This window comes from Pan paniscus, chromosome 5 (genome assembly GCF_029289425.2).
Source record: "Pan paniscus chromosome 5, NHGRI_mPanPan1-v2.0_pri, whole genome shotgun sequence".
Classification (NCBI taxonomy): Eukaryota; Metazoa; Chordata; class Mammalia; order Primates; family Hominidae; genus Pan; species Pan paniscus.
The window spans coordinates 19622313-19642101 of NC_073254.2; the positions used below are offsets into that span (position 1 = coordinate 19622313).

At 43.5% G+C, this 19789-nt stretch overlaps 1 protein-coding gene and 1 long non-coding RNA gene across 6 annotated transcripts in view; one reads left to right on the forward strand and one right to left on the reverse strand.

Moving 5' to 3' along the window:
• Window positions 1-1493: 1493 nt before the first annotated feature.
• Window positions 1494-10110, reverse strand: RPP40 (ribonuclease P/MRP subunit p40). 2 transcript variants are annotated; one of them, XM_003806714.5, is made up of 8 exons: window positions 9912-10110; window positions 8429-8573; window positions 7082-7150; window positions 6324-6419; window positions 5247-5372; window positions 2665-2863; window positions 2399-2533; window positions 1494-1724 (listed from the first exon to the last, which is right to left on the reverse strand). In XM_003806714.5, the coding sequence occupies exons 1-8, from the start codon at window positions 10032-10034 to the stop codon at window positions 1526-1528; spliced, it is 1092 nt and encodes a 363-aa protein (XP_003806762.2). In that variant the 5' UTR covers window positions 10035-10110; the 3' UTR covers window positions 1494-1525. The 2 variants fall into 2 exon arrangements, with proteins under 2 accessions (XP_003806762.2, XP_054969132.1); XM_055113157.2 differs by lacking the exons at window positions 8429-8573; window positions 9912-10110 and adding an exon at window positions 8061-8245.
• LOC117980521 (uncharacterized) overlaps window positions 9855-19789 on the forward strand; it is a 76612-nt gene continuing 66677 nt past the window's right edge. For all 4 annotated transcript variants that reach the window (XR_008625558.2, XR_008625559.2, XR_008625557.2 and 1 more), the window contains exon 1: window positions 9855-9991. This is a non-coding gene — a long non-coding RNA (uncharacterized LOC117980521). The remainder of the gene's footprint in view (window positions 9992-19789) is intronic.

Here is a 19789-nt window from a genome sequence, read left to right on the forward strand (position 1 = left end):
CACTTGTGATTTTTTTCTATGAACTTACATTCCTTGAAACTCTCCGAGTTCCTCCAAAGACAATCTGTTTTGCTTCTGCCAGTTACCTGTAAGGCAGTAAAATCCTGTTATCACTTGAAATTTCCCTCTTGAGATTTTTTAAGACTATCCAGGTGGTGCAAACAAGCCACCCTAAAAACTGCCTGTGGTTATATATAGGCTCTCAAGTAAGATGTTTTCCCCCAGGACAGAAATCTTCCTTGCTGTTCACAGGGGTTGGGGGGATGGGTGAAGCAGATGGATTTATTCCTAGTTTACCCCTACATTGCATCTATCCTTTTGGAGTCTCACTTTATGAGGTCTCCTGTTACTTTTCCTCCCTTGGGCAGGCCCTGAGCTTTGTGTGCTGTTCTGCAGCCCCTTCCCACCCCAGGCTATGAGAAGAAAACTTCAATTTGGCATTTGGCAGATGCACTAAGGCGGAAAAGTGGCGTCAGTACTCCACTTACTTCTTTGGGTTTCTGCTTCCATTTACAAAAAAAAAAAATTTTTTTTCCCTTTAAGAACTCTTATTTTGCAGCTCTTGTTTTTTACATTAAAAAAATGGTTCTTCAGACAAAAAACCAAACACCGCATGTTTTCACTCATAGGTGGGAATTGAACAATGAGAACACATGGACACAGGAAGGGGAACATCACACACCGGGGCCTGTTGTGGGGTGGGGGGAGGGGGGAGGGAGAGCATTAGGAGATATACCTAATGTTAAATGATGAGTTAATGGGTGCAGCACACCAACATGGCACATGTATACATACGTAACTAACCTGCACGTTGTGCACATGTACCCTAAAACTTAAAGTATAATAAAAAAAAATGGTTCTTCATATGTATTCTAAAGTTTTAGTTGTTTTCAACTGGTCCTTATCAGCCTTACTGCTGGAAATAAAATTCTTTCAACCTGTCCTGTAACAATTTACAGTATCCATTGATCCCTCTCTGATCCACAGGCATTAGCGTGAGAACACACTTAGGAACTAGGCTGGCCTGAGATCAAGTCTCAGGTCCATTGCCACTGTAACTTCGGTAGTGTATTTACACACTGTGCCTCAGTTGCCTCAAAGGGTTGGTGTGAGATTCTAACATGGTAATATATAAACAGCACTTACAACAGGGACTGGCCCTGGTAAAGATGAGATTTCTTTTTATTATCTGAAAAAGTTGTAATGAACAAAATATATCTCAACCAATGGGGTGAGATGGGGACCAATATCCCCAGTCCCTGGACATCCTGGCCCAGTGTACCACGTAGTAGCCCACAACCCTGTGCTTATGTTGACAGAGATAAATCAACTATGAGCTATTCATTGGACAGCAGGCCCTGCTGCCATCATAGACGGGTCTCAGGTGCAGGGCAGGATGCTAGCAAATGCTGATCTGAGAAATGTCACCATCACACAAGCCTGAGTGGACACACAGACCTTTTACCGTTAAGAAATCTGAAAGCAAGCATAAATGTAAGCAAACACGATTTTTAATTTTTATTTTTTATGGTGGACAGTGATCATTTGCCCCAACAGCCATCTGAAGCCAATAGTCCTGATTATTAAAAATCACAAAGTTATATAAATGTTCTCCTCCTTTTCGAAAACCATGTTCATTTTTTCCCCAAGAAACAGGGCTGTCTGCAAAGCCTTGAACGGACAGTGTAACCCATGGAGCTAACTTCGGTTCATCAAAGTAGTGACTGAAAAAAAGGTAGTTGTTAAACAGAGTTTTAAAAGAGAGTTAGGAATGTCTGCATTTTTAAAAATTTATTCAGGATAAGTAGTACTTCTGATATTCTAATAAAGCTTAGATCTTAGCTTTAATTTTTGAAAATCAAGAGGTGTGTGATAAGTTCCTGATGTCACACTGTGAATTCCATAAGGATTAACTAATATGCAACACACAAAACAAACCTCAGCTGTTCCCACCCTCATTCTGGGAGGTCTTTAAGACAAAAAGAACCCAAAACAAAAAACCCCACAGGTGTTTAAGGATCGTTTCCCTCCTATTAAGAGTACTGTTCTCAGAGTCTCAGTTAACTGAAACGTTGCAGGATAATTCACCAGATTTTTAATATCCAGCCTTCCTATCGAAGAAAATCAAAGTACTAAACCAATAAATGTGAAAAAGGATGTTGGGCTTAAAAAGGAAAACCTTCAAGACTTAAATCTGACATTTCAAAAGGGAAGATTGAGAAGATATGCTTACTAAATAGGATTATACTCAATGTACGGTCTTTGCAATAGGCGATTTCAGTTCCTTTCAATGTACATTTTATTTATATACCACCTCCCAAAATGAAAAAATCTATACTATTTGACATACTGTTCTATAGAGCACTGATGAGCGATATAAAAGGTAAAGAGTTCTCACCAGAGATGTTCCAGTAGGAGACAGATCTTCTCTGGAAGTATGAAGCCAGTGATTGTACACAAATAAGCTTTTGCCACCACTGTGCTTGGCTCAGGACAGCAATAGGTTGATATGAAATTATTAGGCTCATTATTTCTGTCACCAAAAAAATAGAGAGAGATAACACATTTATATCCATCACATGATCACTTCCAAAGTATTAAACTCCTATTAAAAACAAGTAGCAGGCCAGAGCCCTGGAAGACACAGGGAGTTCAGATACCCACAGGTCGACATTACTGAAGACGGCGCCGAGCCAGTCGAAGAGCTCCAGAGCCCGGCAGGACACCTCTGGCGTTCCCTCCAGCTCGCTGCTCTGCAGCACTGGGCACTGGAGATCTCTCAACGTGCTCAGTGCTACTTTTGGCTGATGCTCCTGAATTTGGTACTTGGAAAAATATGACATCATTGTCGATTCTTCTGAACCTTAAAAACACACCACACAAGGCCATTTGAATCCATTTGACCATCGTAAGCAAGTTTAGTGAATCCCTGAACCCACCCATTCCCATTTGAGTGGTAAGATTGAGTAAGATGGAAGCTGTGCAGAGCTGCATTCAAATTAAAATCATTTAAAGCTGCTTTCAGCTCCTTTTGCTCAAGTTCTGTAAACGTTCATCTTTTTTCACACTTTTCCTGGAAGAGCACAACAGTTTCTGATCAGACCCAAACTAGTTTCACTGTTTGTGCTAATAAAAAAATTTCAACTTCACACTTAAAACCAAAAGCATTCCTGATGTACGAATAATATTAGTGAACTCCAGAGAGAAGGAGCTTATCTGCACAACCTCTATTAAAGAAAAAGAAGAGAAACTGAATGGTGATTGAACCTCATCCCAGCTTGACTTTGAAAACCCAATAAAATCCAGCGTATCTTTTCAGGGATGTTTGTGTAGCCAACGGCCTTGGAAGACAGAGATAGTACTCCCTCCATGGCAAAGGGCAGGCTTGCTTACTGTCCAGTGTAATAGAAATAATGTCACCCTCCCTCTCTCCAGGCAGATATCAGCAGGCTTACTGTCCCTTACAAAGGACTGGAGTTCTTAAACTCCAGGTTCCTCTCCTGTAATGCAACCTACTGCATGTGCCAGCATCGCCTGGTGTCACTCTGGAAATGGGACTTGGTGAACTGGTGCAAATGGTGATATTCGGTGTGATGGTTAATTTTAGGTGTCAACCTGACTGGATGAAGGGTCATCTAGATGGCTGGTAAAGCATTATTTCTAGGTGTGTCTGTGAGGGTGTTTCTGGAGAAGACTGGCAGGTGAGTGGGTAAACTGAGTGGGAAGATCTGCCCTCACTGTGGGTGGCACCATCTACCCGGCTGGGGCCCCAGGTAGAACAAAACGGCAGAGGAACAGTGAATTCGCTGTCCCTTGGAGCTGGGACTCCCTTCTTCCCCTGCCCTTGGACAGCAGAACTCCAGGTTCTCTAGCCTTTGGACTCTGGGGCTTGCACCAGCAGATCCACAGGTGGTCAGGCTTTGGCCTTGGACTGAGAATTATACCATCTTCTTTCCTGATTCTCAGGCCTTCATATTTGGACTGAGCCAGGCTACCAGCATCCCTGGGTCTCCCACTTGCAGACAGCCTGTCGTGGGACTCCTCAGCCTCCATAACTGCATGATCAATTTCCCTAATAAATCTCCTCTCATCCATCCATCCATCCATCCATCCATCCATCCATCCAACCATCCAACCATCCAACGAACCATCCACCCATCCATCCATCCATCCATCCATCCATCCATCCATCCATCCTTCCTTCCTATTGGTCCTTTCTCTCTGGAGAACCCTGACTAATATATTTTGGCTACTACCATTCCTCTGAGGAATTAAGTCCTGTGTCTCTGACCCAGGGCTTATGTGTCTTCTGCCAGCATCCCTGAGACTGTGGCAGGCTACCTAGTTAGCCTGCAAGTATGAGGAAATCTCAGAACTTTCACAGTCCTGACAAATCCTTAAAATAGTTAGGAGCTTTAGGAATAGGGAGCTATCCAGAATCCAACGTCTGGATGATCTGCATAGAAGACTTCACGCAACTGAAACTTCAATAAGCCTTTTTGCCCTCTTTTCTGTCTACCATATATGGAAGGAGAGGCACCGAAGGCCAGACCTAGGACTCATGGGAGCAACTTGGAGCACCCAGTGACCAGACACTTCCCACGAGGAGCAGACAGATGGGGCTATTTCTAAAACAGACCACCATGCTTCCTATCCTCCAAAAGAGAGTACTACACCATAATTCCTGATGACTTGATCCATTATTATCTGGGCCAAAGATATACTTCTAAAAGGAGCAACATACATGGCCGTTTTAGGCAGATTACGCTGTGTGGTGAATAGCAAACTTTGAACTAAATTTAGTGTCCTAATCAATTAAAAGTTATAACAAATTAATCTGACATTTAATGGTAGGCCTGAGTCAGTACCCTGTGATAATAAATAAGCAGACTGTGTATATAATTGGTGCTACTTAAAAATATTATAGTCAAGGCTGTTCAAGGTAAGCTGGAGAGAGGAAAGGGGAGAAATAGATAAAATTTAGCTGCTCTGAAGCCACTCTCAAGATCTCTGGATCTACATATAACCCAAAGAGACTCAGGCAGAAAGGCCTGCGTGCCTACATGATCCTGAACTATGGTTTTCAGAGATGTCAGAAGGGCTAGTTTCCTTAATAATATTTTTATATATACGTATAGAATATTCCTTGACTAAAGAGTGAATCACCATTCAATCCTCCATTACTCCTCTTTAATTAACAATTACTTTCAAAATCACTGTATCATTACATAATTTATTCTTCGTACCTGTATTATGCCAAGCCAAAAGAAAATCAAATGTCAATGGCTTCTTTTCTTTGAAGGACCAAGATACTCTTTCATACTTCTTAGAATCCAAGTTTAAGGATAATTCCATCAAATCAATGGAAACAACTTTAAAAATGAAAAAAAGAACATATATTTCATTCATATACGTACAGCTTCTACCATGGAAAAAGTGTTACATTTTTAAAAACTAGAATTTTGGGAAATTTTATGGATAGTAAAATGGTTTTATTCTTCTTCCGCTCCCTTTGGTTTGCCAAATAAATAAGATCCCTCTGGTGCGCACTTCTAACCTTGAGAGCTAATGAAAACAGACATTTTCAATTTATATGTTTCCTAGGTCAAAGACCAAGGGCAGAGGACCTTGAGAGGTCAGGTTTAATCTACTTATGGATGTGGCGGCCTTAGCTATTGATGTTCGAGCCAGACGCTGTCAGCAAAACATCTCTTCACTCATGGGTGAATTTCTACTAGTAATCATAAAGACTTGGGGAAACCAAAGGAAATTCTTTATTAAGAATAAGTTGTAGACTCCTATCTTGGGTTCAGTACTTTGAATTTTTTTTTTTTTGAGATGGACTCTCACTCTGTCGCCAGGCTGAAGTGCAGTGGTGCGATCTTGGCTCACTGCAAACTCCGCCTCCCGGGTTCAAGCAATTCTCCTGCCTCAGCCTCCCGAGTAGCTGGGACTACAGGCATGCGCCACCACGCCCAGCTAATTTTTGCATTTTTAGCAGAGATGGGGTTTCACCATGTTGGTCACAAGGGTCTCAATCTCTTGACCTCATGATCCGCCCGCCTTGGCCTGCCAAGGTTTAACCCGAAACATATATATTTAATTGACCAGTCCAAGTCTACAATCTTTATTAAATGCATCCACAGCTGAAAAGAAATGAACTTAAAAGCATCATCCTATCCTCTGTGAAGCTCGAGTCAGAAGTTTGACAGATTTTTTTTAAAAAGCCACATTTTTTTGAACAAAGAGATTAGAGGCAATTCAAACATTTAAATTTAAATTGCCACAAGATTAGAAACAGATGGAACACACATGATACTTACTAAATTTCATAATTTTTCTGCCAGAAAACTGAGATGGATGACCCTGAAGTCCAGTTTCTTCATAAGTGTCTTTATCCAGTGACAAAATTAATTTCCCTATAAATCAAATAATAACTCCCATAAGATACCAAAAATAGAACTTACGTTGTCTGACTAAAAGAAAGCAAGGCAAATTGAGCAGTTAGATATCAATGTAACAAACTGCATACAAGGATCTTATTTATATCACAAGAATATTACTTATATGTATACATGTCTTGTAACAGATATTATTTATACATTATACATCCAAGGATATTATTTATAATAGTGAAATTAAAAATAATCTGAATTTCTACTAAAGATGAAATAAATAAGTCATGTTATACTCATTCTTTTGAATATCTTCTTTTTTTTTTTTCAGACAGTCTCATTCTGTCTCCCAGGCTGGAGTGCAGTGGCGCAATCTTGGCTCACTGCAACCTCCGCCTCCCAGGTTCAAAGTGATTCTCCTGCCTCAGCCTTCCAAGGAGCTGGGACTACAGGCATGAACCAACACGCCGGCTAATTTTTTTTGTATTTTTAGTAGAGGCAGGGTTTCACCACATTGGCCAGGCTGGTCTCGAACTCCTGACCTCAGGTGATACACCTGCTTTGGCCTCCCAAAGTGCAGGGATTACAGGCGTGAGCCACCATGCCCAGCCGACTTTTTTTTTTTTTTTTACAGTATGCATTTTTTTTTTTAACAATTAAAGAAAGATGAAAAAATAAAGTGTTACCATTTGGTAGCAGGGCAACAGTATTATCTTCATCAATATTTGTATTGTATGTTAGTGCACAGCAAGAACCTGGAAGAGAAAGTACAGAGGAAAAATTTAAAACAAGAAATTACACCTGCAAGATGTTAGTGGATTATTTTTACAAGATAACCAGTCTTCCAGGTAATTAAAGGTCAGTTTCTACCACTGCTCCAGCTCACTCAATAAACCAAACATCTGCTAAAGGTAAGCTGGAGCATGCAGAAGACCAAGCTCCAGCTAGTTCACTCCCTGACCAAGGGCCTATTTGTGCAAGTTTACTATCATCAAGCAAAAAACTGACTCAGAACGGAACGTGACCTTTGGGGATGCGCAGAGAGGGGTCCAAAGTAGAATTCTAGATAAACATACACCTCTCAGAGGCAGAGTTCCAGGTTAAGATTCAAAAGCTACTCAACCTCTCCAAGCCTCAGTTTCCTCACCTGTTAAATGAGGATCATAGGCTTGCTTCATAAAGTTGTTGCAAGGGTTAAATTTGGTAAGACATTTAACAGTGCCTGCTACAGCCAGTGTCCATGTAATTCACAGACTGGTGTCAGACCTCGAAATAGATGAAAGGAATAACGGTGATGAGACCAGACAAGATGCCCAGCTCATAAGTCGCCCCAGCAGTGTCAGAATGAGAGGAGCTACTGGTAACTAGAATTCTTCATATCTTCACTGGAGAGGACACACATGGGGGCTACCACAAGATAAGCATGTGGCCACTGTACAGGTGACTTATGTAGTGTGGGTGGAATCCCTAAAGGCCCTCTGAAATAGTTTCAAACAAATGGCTCCCAGGAATCAACTGAAACAAACCAGTCCAACCCAGCAGATATGGGTGGAAATGGGGTGAGCAGAGGAGGGGTTATGGCTACAAAATCTAAGCAGAAGACACTGGACCCCAACGAGCACTTTGCTCTGTGAACAGTAGCTGTGGCTGTATCCGGAGACCAACCCTTTGAGACAGCTGCTGTGGGACTGCTGACAGCATAGTGTCTTTGCAGCCACATCTTCAACAGCAGTGCATCCGAACACAGATTGCAAGTCTCTCCTCTCCATTAATCCTCATTTTAAGGGGACGGATACTGTCATGTTACAACATCCCCATCCAACACTTGTGGCCAATTGCAATCAGAAACCACCACCTAAAGAGGGTACAAGAAAGAACAGGATGAGAATGCGGGGGAGAACGTGTGTGCACCTGACCACACAGACTATACCACAGGCCCTGTTTGAAACAAAAGAACAGCCCTAGCATCGTGATGTGGTCTCCCTACCCTTCCTCATCCAGCCTTGTTCACAGCCATTTCAGGTTTTTCTTACCTTTCTTTATAAAGGTACTGATGAATTCAGGTGTAATTAATTCATGAAGAGGTAAATTCTTCACAAAGTAATAGGGTCCAGTGTTCATGACCAGGTTTTTCAGTTCTTCCGATAGTATCCCACATTCAGGAATGAGAAATGAAACCTATTGGAATGTGTAATACAAACAAGGTCTTACTTCCATGAAGATGAACACCCAGGTTTTTAGGAATGAAACAAAATCATGAAAGTTGTTATTTCTCCACGAGTTTCACTGGAACATAAAAACACGGGCAACAAAACTCTTACGTTAACTTACCTATCTCAGGCAAAGAGAAATCTGACTACTTAAGTTTTTCATTTCTGCATTCAAACGTACAGTACAGGAAGGGGATTGAACAGAATACTTTTAATGGAAAACTCGTGCTTGCATTTAATCTTTTGCAAATTAGCAATGCTGTATATTTTATGTCCTGTTCCTTTCACTATTTTATTTTCAAGGAAATATAGTATAATTGAATATCCCTTGATTTGTTTACCCTGGTGTTATCCTGGAATGAAACAAACTATCTGTCGGGGCATAAGGAATTAATTTATGGACATCCAATTACTAAGAATCTATGTGCAAGCAATGGTGCTCCTGTATGTTTTCATTTTCGAGACAGAAAAATGCAACAGGCGAGTTAAAGTATACATCCCTGACTGCTGTGATGAGCTTGACATCCAAACATAGGTGTTAAAAACACGGCAGGCTTCAAATGTTGCCACATTGTAAAAGTCATCACTGTCCCAAGGCTCAAACACCAGCCTGTTCTGACTGATCAGGTCACCACTTAACATCTCTGAAACACTGCTCAGTCAAACCTGAGTTATTAAGCTGATCCATTTAAAGTGTAAAATGTTTAATCCCCCATGATAAGGTTAGTTTCTTGAAGTTTCTCAGATATCAAATTAGTTCCCACAACCAATTTAGAAAATCAGTCGCTTCCTGGGCCGAGCCTAGGCAGGATGCTCTGGTGAGATCCACAGGTACGCAGGTGGGAGAGGGATTCAAGCTGGGGAGGAGGCAGTGGTGGGGAGGAGGCGCGAGACCCGCCCTGATTTGGGGAAAAAGCGAGGTGCACGTGGCTGCCCCGCAGTTGCACATCGCACCCGTCACACCGTCCTAACTCCCTGGTCCCGGCCCTGAACCTCGAATCCCTCCCTGGACTCCCAGTTCGGCGGGTTGACACGAGTGAGCAGCCAGAACGCCCCTGATAACAGCTCCCTCCAGACTGGGTACCGCCCCCACGCCCGGCGCATCCTGGGAGTTGTAGTCCTGTAGCCCTGCAAGCCACTGGCTTAGAGCAGTTAAGAGACTACAACTCCCAGCAAGCCGGGCGAGGGCCCCGCCCCTCCGCGCACCGCCAGCGGCCCCGCCCCGCGAAGCCTAGCACTCTCCCCAGACCTCTCTCGCACGCGGGGACTGAGCACGGCCCGGAAAGCCGAGGACAGCCGCACTCACCCTGTAGTTATAGTAGTGCGTCTGCACAAGATGCCGGTGGCGCGACTTGTGGTTGCCGAAGTTGGATTTCTCGCAAACCAGTAAGTGCCGCGGCGCCTCCCGAAGCCGGCGCAGCGTGGCCATGCTCTCCCGGGTTCCTGGTCCTCCCGGCCTCCGCTGGCGGGGCACGCCCCGCCCCTTCCTCCCGCCCCGCCCCTTCCCTCCGGCCGCATACCCGCTGCTGTGCGCCCCTGGCGGCGGTGGAGTGGGGATGGCGGCGCCGGGTTTCTGAACAGTTCTTAGACTTCTTAGGAGCCCACGCAGCCGCTCTTTGGTGGATGTCGCAAGCTGTAAATTCACTGTCCCAGTGGCTGGGAACCTGGCTCTTGCCTTTTCAACGCCACTTTTCCTCCGTCCCCGCCATCCCTTGGAATTGCCCTAAACCCTCTCTATGGGCCCCGTCTCGGAGCGCCCCTTGGACCCCAGCCTGGCGCCGGCGCATACCTCGGTCAGGCCCCTCAGAGGGACCGCTTCCTGCCACCGTTATAAAAGGAAAACATCACATGGAAAGGCCCAGTTCCTTTAGTATATGGTCAAGAAATGTAGCCGCACAGTTAAGTAACCCCCTAAGCTGCTTTGGGGGCCACACCCAGCTGCTTTCTGACTTCTCACACTGTTTGGTTCACAGGACTCTGTTACCCATTGGGGACCTCTTGGCCATTATTAACACAGGCCAACAGGACTAAAAGTTTGCATCAGTCCTTCCCAAAACATTAGGGAAGTTTGTGCGGGAAGGTAAAGCACAATTTTTGCCTTACAATAGGACTCCTTTGAAACTACTATTGATTTCCCTTTTAAATAGCCCTTCAGAACCGCTTTTAATAATGTGTTGTTTCTGGGGGTTAATAGTGATAATTCTCCTAAGTCATTTTTCCATTTCGTTTTTCTGTCATGGGCTTGGAGCGGTTAAGAGACTGCGGCTCCCAGCATGCGGTACGTTACTGATTCAGGGCAAAATCAAGTATGTTACTACATGCTTCTCAAACTAGAGAGGCACAGCCCCAGTTCTGCAGTGGCAGGATACAAAACAGCAGAATATTGGTGATACATCTTCCTGGAGCATCAGTTTTTCTATGAGATGTGGAAGAAATGGAATTAAGTAGTTTACAAGGTAAATAATTAAGAATTTAAAAACTAAGCCGGTCACAGTGGGTCATGCCTGTAATCCCAGCACTTTGGGAGGCTGAGGTGGGAGGATCACTTGAGCTTAGGAGTTCAAGACCAGCCTGGGCAATATAGTGAGACCCCATCTCCAAAAATAAAAATAAAACTAAGACAAGGCTGGAAAGTCATCTGCCATTATAAACATCAGTAATCTGGCCGAGCACCGTGGCTCACACCTGTAGTCCCAGCACTTTGGGAGGCTGAGGTGGGAGGATCACTTGAACTCAGAAGTTCAAGACCACCCTGGACAATATAGTAAGACCCCATCTCAAAAAAAAATTAAAACTAAGACAAGGCCGGAAAGTCATCTGCCACTAAAAACATCGGTAATCTGGGTGAGTGCTGTGGCTCACGCCTGTAGTCCCAGCAATTTGGGAGGCCGAGGCGAGCAGATAGCCTGAGGTCAGGAGTTCAAGACCACCCTGGCCAACATGGTGAAACGCTTTCTACTAAAAATACAAAAATTAGCCGGGTGTGGTGGCGCATGCCTGTAATCCCAGCTACTCAAGAGGCTGAGGCAGAAGAATCACTCGAACCTGGGAGGCAGAGGTTGCAGTGAGCCAAGATCTCGCCACTGCACTTCTAGGCTGGGCGACAGAGTGAGACTCTGTCTCAAAAAAAAAAAAAAAAAAAGTCAAAATGTAATCTATGACTGAAATGTCACATTTTCTTTCCAAGGAAAAACCGAATGAGAACCTGTTTCCCATTATTTTAAACAGCAGAATTATAAGGCGTGGCAAGTTAATTAAAAAAAACCCTACTAATTTCCTAGATCACAATATGGCAGCTAGATGTTTTATAAATAACAGCTACTAATAACATGTTAAGATGTAAAAGGCTTAAAGCATTGCTTCTTGGTCACCTCATATTTAATGTAATTGTCACCAGACAGTTGCTTTGTGTGTGGTAGCAGTGGCCCAAGACTGAAACATCAACTCCACAAAGTGACTGGTGTGATCCTGATGGTCTACCAATTGTATTTGGAAGCACCGTGAAGCTTTTCCAGCAAACCATTTAGTTTAAAATGTTGCATATTTTGAAGATGCAAAATAAATTCTATCTATGTAAATATCAGCTGAAAAATGTATTGAGAGATATAAACTGCCCTCTTCTCAAGAGTGACCCCACAGAGTCTTGCAGCTTTAAGTCCTCCTCTCTGGCTGCTGATAACCCCTAGATGTGGTGCCTCTTCCCTGAGCGGAGTATCCAGATGACTCTAGTACAAGGACTCACCCCTGACTTCTTCCCTTCTCACCTGCCATGCAATCCCACAGTAAGTCTTGTGGCCCTGCCTGCAGCACGCATCCTGATTGCAGCCTCTTCTTGCTCTCTGCGTTTCTACAGCCAGTTTCAGCCACCTTCGTCACTCACTGGCTTGCTGCCCAAGACTGCCTCCAAACCTTCTCCTTGCTGCCTCTCTTGCCCTCCCACAGTCCATTCTGCACTCAGCATCCAGAGTGATCTCTTAAAAACATGAAAAACATGATATACCCCCACAGCCCCATTTAGACCCTACCACTGGCTTCTCACTGTGATGGAATAAAAGCTTACACACTGGCCTGAGCCTGCCTCTTCAGCCTCATCTCCTTCCCTTGCTTATTCACACTCTGTCAGATTTTCTGGTCTCTAGAGCTGAAAGCAGTCTTAACTGACAAACAGATATTAGATCATAGAATCTAGAGCACAGGGTATGGAAGGAAAAGTGCAAGATGGAAAGGCCAGAAATGGTTAAAAAAAAAAAAAGCACATGAAACAAAACATATCTATATGTATACCCAAAATAGTAACATAATTTTGAAAAATCTGAGCTAATAGACTTGCAAAGAAATAGAAATATCTTTGATCATATTCTGAAAACAAAAAAATATAGACAGTAAATATAAAAAGACAAAAATTTTACACATCCCATTTCCGGGCCATAATGCAATAAAGTTAGAAAGAATAGAAACAGAATTGGCCGGGTGCTGTGGCTCATGCCTGTAATCCCAGCACTTTGGGAAGCCAAAGCGGGTAGATCACGAGGTCGAGAGATCAAGACCATCCTGGCCAACATGGTGAAACCCTGTCTCTACTAAAAATACAAAAACTAGCTGGGTGTGGTGGCAGGTGCCTGTAGTCCCAGCTACTTGGGAGGCGGAGGCAGGAGAATCACTTGAACCCGGGAGGTGGAGGTTACAGTGAGCCAAGATCTTGCCACTGCACTCCAGCCTGGCAACAGAGTGAGACTCCGTCTCAAAAAAACAAACAACAACAACAGCAACAAAACAAAGAGAAAGAAACAATTTAAAGATGCTCAACTCTTTGACAATGTTAAAATATTCTTTTAAATAAATTAATGCCTGGGTCAGGGTGCAAATCCAAAGCACAATGACAGTGTCCATAAACTTATGTGCTTGTAAATGTATCATAACCGTATACAGGCCGTACTGGTGAAAGGAGACAGCTGTCTGATTCAGAAACACAGGGAGTGATCAGGTTATGTTCATTAGGATCCTAGCACTGCCCTGGAGTTGTTTAACATCATCTCTTTACAGTTAGGAGCAGCACTGCAGGGAAATGTATCTATTGCAGACACCTGTGCTAAATCAGAGGCCGCCCTCCTGCTGAACCTGAACTTGACCTCACAGTTCCCGTCAGCACAGGGTTCTAGGCAGCTGCTACAAATCAATTGGTGTTGGCTTACAGATTGAAACTGCCCTCAGACAGCAGAGTGGAAACTGGCAACAATGGCTGCAATGGAGAAAATTAATGGCCTGTGGGCCACACACGGTGGCTCATGCCTGTAATCCCAGCACTTTGGGAGGCCAAAGCGGGTGGATCACTTGAGGTCAGGAGTTCGAGACCAGTCTGGCCAACATGGTGAAACTCTGTCTCTACGAAAAATACAAAAGTTAACCGGGTGTGGTGGTGCATGCCTGTAATCCCAGCTACTCAGGAGGCTGAGGCAGGAGAATTGCTTGAACCCGGGAGGCGGCAGTTGCACTGAGCTGAGATGGTGCCACTGCATTCCAGCCTGGGCAACAGAGTGAGGCTCCATCTCAAAAATAATAAAATAATAATAATAATAATAATAATGGCCCCTGCTATGGTCTGAATGTTTGTGTTCCCCCAAGGCTCATGTATTGAAATGCAATCACCAATGTGATGGTATGAGGAGGTAGGGCATTTGGGAGGTTAGAAATGGGATTCATGCACTTATAAAGGAAGCCTCAGAGAGCTGCCTTTCCCCTCCTTCTATATGAGGACAGAGGGAGAAGATGCCATCTAATGAACAAGAAAGCGGCCCCTCCCCAGACAGTGAATCTGCCAGTGCCTTGATCTTGGACTTCCCAGCCTCCACAACTGTGAGAAAGAAAAGTCTGTTGTTTATAAGTTACCCATTTTATGATGTTCTCTTATAGCAGCACAAATGGACTAAGACAGCCCCCAAGAAGAATGTATGACCCGCCTAAGAACTAGACAGTGTCATTTTCTCCTGGGCTGCTCTCTCCGTGACTGGTGTGGAGATCAGTGAAGGACACAAACATTAACCATGGCAGCTCCATAGGCCATATCGCTGTACGGAGGCATACAAATGAAGTCATGCCTTAAAAGCAGAACATGGCCAGGCATGGTGGCTCATGCCTGTATTCCTAACACTTTGGGAGGCTGAGGTGGGAGGATTGCTTGAGCCCAGGAGTTGGAGACCAGCCTGGGCAACATGGTGAGACCTTGTCTCTTTAAAAATAAAAATAAATTAGCTGGGCCTGATGACGCATGCCTGTTGTCCCAGCTACTCAGGAGGCTGAGGTGGTGGTAGGATCACTTGAGTCTGGAACTTTGAGGCTGCAGTGAGCTATGATCACGCCGCTGCACTCCAGCCCGGGTGGCAGAACAAGACCCTGTCTCAAAAAAAAGCAGAACACGAAACAGTTTGTGGTCTGATTAAAGCTTTGTCACACATGCTCATAAAGAAATTTGGAAGAGAATTTGGAAACGGCTGAAGTTTTTTCATAAAGCTCATTCTTTTAATTTGTTTAAATTTAAAAACATAACATTGGTATATGAATTGGTACATGAAAAACTCAAATCTTAGCTATACAGAAACTTTCAATATCTAGAATGAGGCATTTCCCAAAGGCCTGTGTAACTTGGATTTTACTACATTTTGAAAACTCTTAAGGGCTAATGTAGTTGATGAAATAATATTAATACACATTCACAGAGAAAGGACACTTGCTATAATATATACAATTATTAACATACAGTATTTTACATATATAATACCTATAATGAATCAGGCACTGCTATAAGCATTTTATATTCATTATCTCACATGAATCCTTTGTGAGGTAGATTTCAGTAGCTTCAATTTAGAGTATTGTTGGTTCGTAAACAATACATAGAATTGAATAAAACACAGAAGGCTCTTAAAAACAGTGTTGACTGAAAAATGCATTTTGCAAGTGTAACTGATACATTTATAGAAAAGTTTAAAAACTTACAAAGTTAAACTGTATTGTTTAGACATATGTACATATATAGTAAAACTGTAATGATAGTCAAAGGAATTTTTTTTTTTTTTTGAGGTAGTGTCTCACTCTGTCACCCAGGCTAGAGTGCAGTGGTGCAGTCCCGCTCACTGCAGCCCCCACCTTCTGCGCTCAAGCCATCCTCCACCTCAGCGTCTCCACCCCTAGTAGCTGGGACTACAGGTGTGGGCCACCAACCTGGCCAGGAATAATTTTCAAACTTTAGATGAATGGTTCTCCTAGATGGGGAGGCAAAGGGTTATATTTGGGAGAGGCCATGCAGAAGGCTTTGTGGGTGGTGGTGAAATTGTATTTATTAGGCAGATGATAGGTGCAGAGTATTTTATTTTATTTTTCTTTATATCATATATGTATACATACATATACCATTTTGTGTGTATGAAATAGTTCATAATTTAAAAAATTTTTTGAACAGCTGTCTTGAGATACAGTTAACAGACCTTACATTTTGCTTATTTAGACTGTACAATTCAGTGGTTTTTAATATATTCACGGATATGTGCAGCCAACACCACAGTCAGTTTTATAACTTTTTTTTTTTTGAGACAGAGTATCATTCTGTCACCCAGGCTAGAGTGCAGTCTTGGCTCACTGCAGCCTTGAACTCCCGGGCTCAAGCAGTCCTGCCTCAGCCTCCTGAGTAGCTGGGACTACAGGTACGCCCCACTCTGCCCGGCTAAGTTTTTTTTTTTTTTTGTAGAGATGGGGTTTCGCCATGTTGCTCACGCTGGTCTCGAGCTCCTGAGCTCAAGGGACCACCCGCCTCGGCCCCGTGAAGTGCTGGGATTACAGGCGTGACCCACAACGCGCAGACCCCGTATCCTTTAGCTGTCACCCTCCTATCCCTTCCTCCAGCCCTAAGCAACCACTAATCTACTTTCTGTAAATTTGTCTTTTCTGGACATTTCATATAAAAGGAATCATATACTATGTGGACTTTTGTGACTGCCTTCTTTCGCATAGCAAAATATCTTCAAGGTTCATTCAAGTTGCAGCATTGTGTCAGTACTTTATTCCTTTTATTACCATCATAATTGTTTTAAAAAATTTTTTATCTTGAATACTGGTGCTTGAGGAAAATAGTTTAATTAGAAGGAACTCTTTTTTTCGAGATGGAATCTTACTCTGTCACCCAGGCTGGAGTGCAAGGGCATGGTCTCAGCTCACTGCAACCTCTGCCTCCCGGGTTCAAGCGATTCTCCCACCTCAGCCTCCTGAGTAGCTGAGACTGCAGGTGCATGCCACCACACCCGGCTGATTTTTGTATTTTTAATAAAGACGGGGTTTCACTGTGTTGGCCAGGCTGGTCTCAAACTCTTGACCTCATGATCTGCCCGTCTCGGCCTCCCAAAGTGCTGGGATTACAGGCGTGAGCCAGAAGGAAATGAGAAAGAAAAGTTTTTTTGGAGATCCTAAAGGACTTTCAGTTACTTCTAACATCTCTAGAGGTGGATGACGCTGGTTTTTGTTCCAGAATGTGACCTTTTTTTTTTTTTTTTTTTTTGAGACAGAGTCTGGCTCTGTTGGCCAGGCTGGAGTGCAGTGGCGCGATCTCAGCAACTTTTTTCAAAACTGGGAATGCTATGCCATGGAGTGGATTTTTGGTTCCCAGTGAATGAGACAGGGAGTGGAAGAAGAGTTATTCTACTGAGGGAAGGGAACACACATATTGAAAAGAGACACAGCAGGAGGAAGGAGGAAGGGAGGGGAGCTGCTTGGAGCAGAATAAGCAGAGCTGTGGGCAAGGAAAGGCCGGTACTGGCCAGTGCAGGCACTGAGGGGAAGGATGAAAAGGATGTGGGAAGAACATCACACCATAAATCCCCAAATCCCAGCACCTGGAGTCGTGGGCCCCAGGAGCCTGGATATGCCCTCACAGGCGGGAGCTGGGGCTGGCGGGGCTCAGGCTCAAGCAGGGAGTCGGGACACGGGGTGGGCATGGATGTGCACATGGAAGGCCACAGCACTAGGTATGGAACTTTAGGGAGAACCAGAGATACAATGTCGCCCCGTCCCTGCCTTCCGGGGACCTTCCATCTCATAGGCGCATTTGTTATCTCTTTTCCATCTCTCCACAGTTCCTAGTTCCTGGAAGGGTATTCTGCATAGAATGCGAACACTGCAATTATTGACTAATAAGTGAAGAAATGAAGCATTTTACATTCAGAGTTTTGTTTTGTTTTGTTTTTACCAAAAAATGCAGTTTTTGAACGGATCTAGAGTTTCTGTTTTTCAAGATGAAAAAGCTCTGGAGATTGGTTGTACAACAATGTGAATACCCTTGACACTGATGAACTGTACACTTAAAAATAGTTAAGATGGAGGCCGGGTCTGGTGGCTCACACCTTTAATCCCAGCACTTTGCAAGGCTGAAGGGTGGATTGCTAGAGCTCAGGAGTTCAAGACCAGCCTGAGCAACATGGCAAAACCCCGTCTCTACAAAAAATACAAAAATTAGCTGGGCATGGTTGCACGCACCTGTGATCCCAGCTACTTGGGAGGCTGAGGTGGGAGGATCACTGGAGCCTGGGAAGTCAAGGCTCCAGCGATCCTCACACCTCAGCCTCCCAAGTGAGGGAAGTCAAGTGAGTCGTGATTGTGCCTCTGCACTCCAGCCTAGGTGACAGGGAGACCCTGTCTCAAAAAAAAATTGTTAAGATGGTAAATTTTATGTGTAGTTTACCACAATTAAAAATAAAAAAACAATGTTCTATCTCACGTATAAAACTCTGCATCTTTGTCTTTTTAAAAGATAACAATACAGACAAAATAGGAAACGAAAATCTAATTTTCCAGTATTAATGTTCACATTGAAGTCAATGGGAGGTATTCTATTTTTGGGTTTTTTTCCTCCCTAGAAAGTAACTACATACTTAGTAACTTTAGATGTTTGAAAAACGGGAGGGGTTGAGAAAAAGAGATACATAATAAGTGACACATACTGTAAAATTTTCTTGCATTTGATTAACATATACATAGACTTTTGGATCTGAGTTTTTTTCAGGGACACATTTGTTTACAATTAAAATGTGGATTTTATCTCTTTTATTCATCTTGAATTCAGTCATGTTCCTGAGCAGTCATCAAAGCATTCTTACATCCAGCCTGGGCTTCTCTCCCTGAAAATGTTGTTTATTGGAAAAGAAAAAGGAAGTTGCCTTGAGTCAGCTAACCTTGGCCGTTGCACTGCTTTCACTAGAGCTGTTTTTATTTCATGTGTCTATAAAGCTTTGCTCCCTTCATAATATTTTAGCCTCTGTCTCCCTGAATTCATCAAACCAGTCCCATTTTAATCCCAGTAACAAGTAGAGGGGCACCCTCTCAGTCTAATACCTGGTGTGGATGACAAGTCTTGGGAACTTGCTGGAATTGTTGGAAGATATGTCACTGTTTAGTAATGTACATGCTTGTGAATATTAGGTGCAATGAGAATTCAGGTTCAATTCATCATGTTCTTTGTCCCAGTTGTGTCCTGCAATTAGTGTTTCTTTTTTTTTTGAGACAAGGTCTCACTCTGTCGCCCAGGCTGGAGTGCAGTGGCACGATCACAGCTCACTGCAACCTTAACTCCCAGGCTCAGGTGATTCTCTCACCTCAGCCTCTCAAGTACATGGGACTACAAGCACACACCACTATACCCAGCTAATTTTTGTATTCTTTGTAGAGATGAGGTTTCACCATGTTGCCCAGGCTGGTCTCGAACTCCTGGGCTCAAGCAGTCCACCCACTTCAGCCTCCCAGAGTGCCGGGATTACAGGTGTGAGTCACTGCACCGGGCCGCAATTAGTATTTGTGATGTTAGAAACTAAAAGTGCTGGTAAGCCTTGGAAAGAAAAATCCTGTGGTCTCTGAGAGCTTCAAATTTAATCTTGGCCTCATTACCTAATCACATCAGAAGAAGAGAATCTGTGAAAAATGGAAGTGATCAAAGGACGATGGGTTCCCAGGAGAAGGGAATCTCATGCCTTCCAATCTATTCACAGCTTTGACCTGCAGACTTTAGGTATGGGAGGAATAGACTAAAAACAAACTTTGTCATTGTTGTTATTGCCTTGGAGACAGAGTCTCACTCTATCACTCAGGCTGGGGTGCAGTCTTAGTTCACTGCAACCTCTGCTCCCCAGGTTCAAGCGATCCTCCAAC

What these genes read in the sequence shown, in the direction of transcription:
- RPP40 (XM_003806714.5), bottom strand. Translation starts at nt 10,034, where the DNA reads ATGGCCACGCTGCGCCGGCTTCGGGAGGCGCCGCGGCACTTACTGGTT. An exon ending in CAGTACCTTTATAAAGAAAG is followed by an intron (nt 7,151 to 8,428) that starts GTAAGAAAAACC and finishes TTTCTCTTCCAG; the next exon opens with GTTCTTGCTGTGCACTAACA. An exon ending in CTCCTACTGGAACATCTCTG is followed by an intron (nt 1,725 to 2,398) that starts GTGAGAACTCTT and finishes CCTTTTTTTCAG; the next exon opens with TCACTACTTTGATGAACCGA.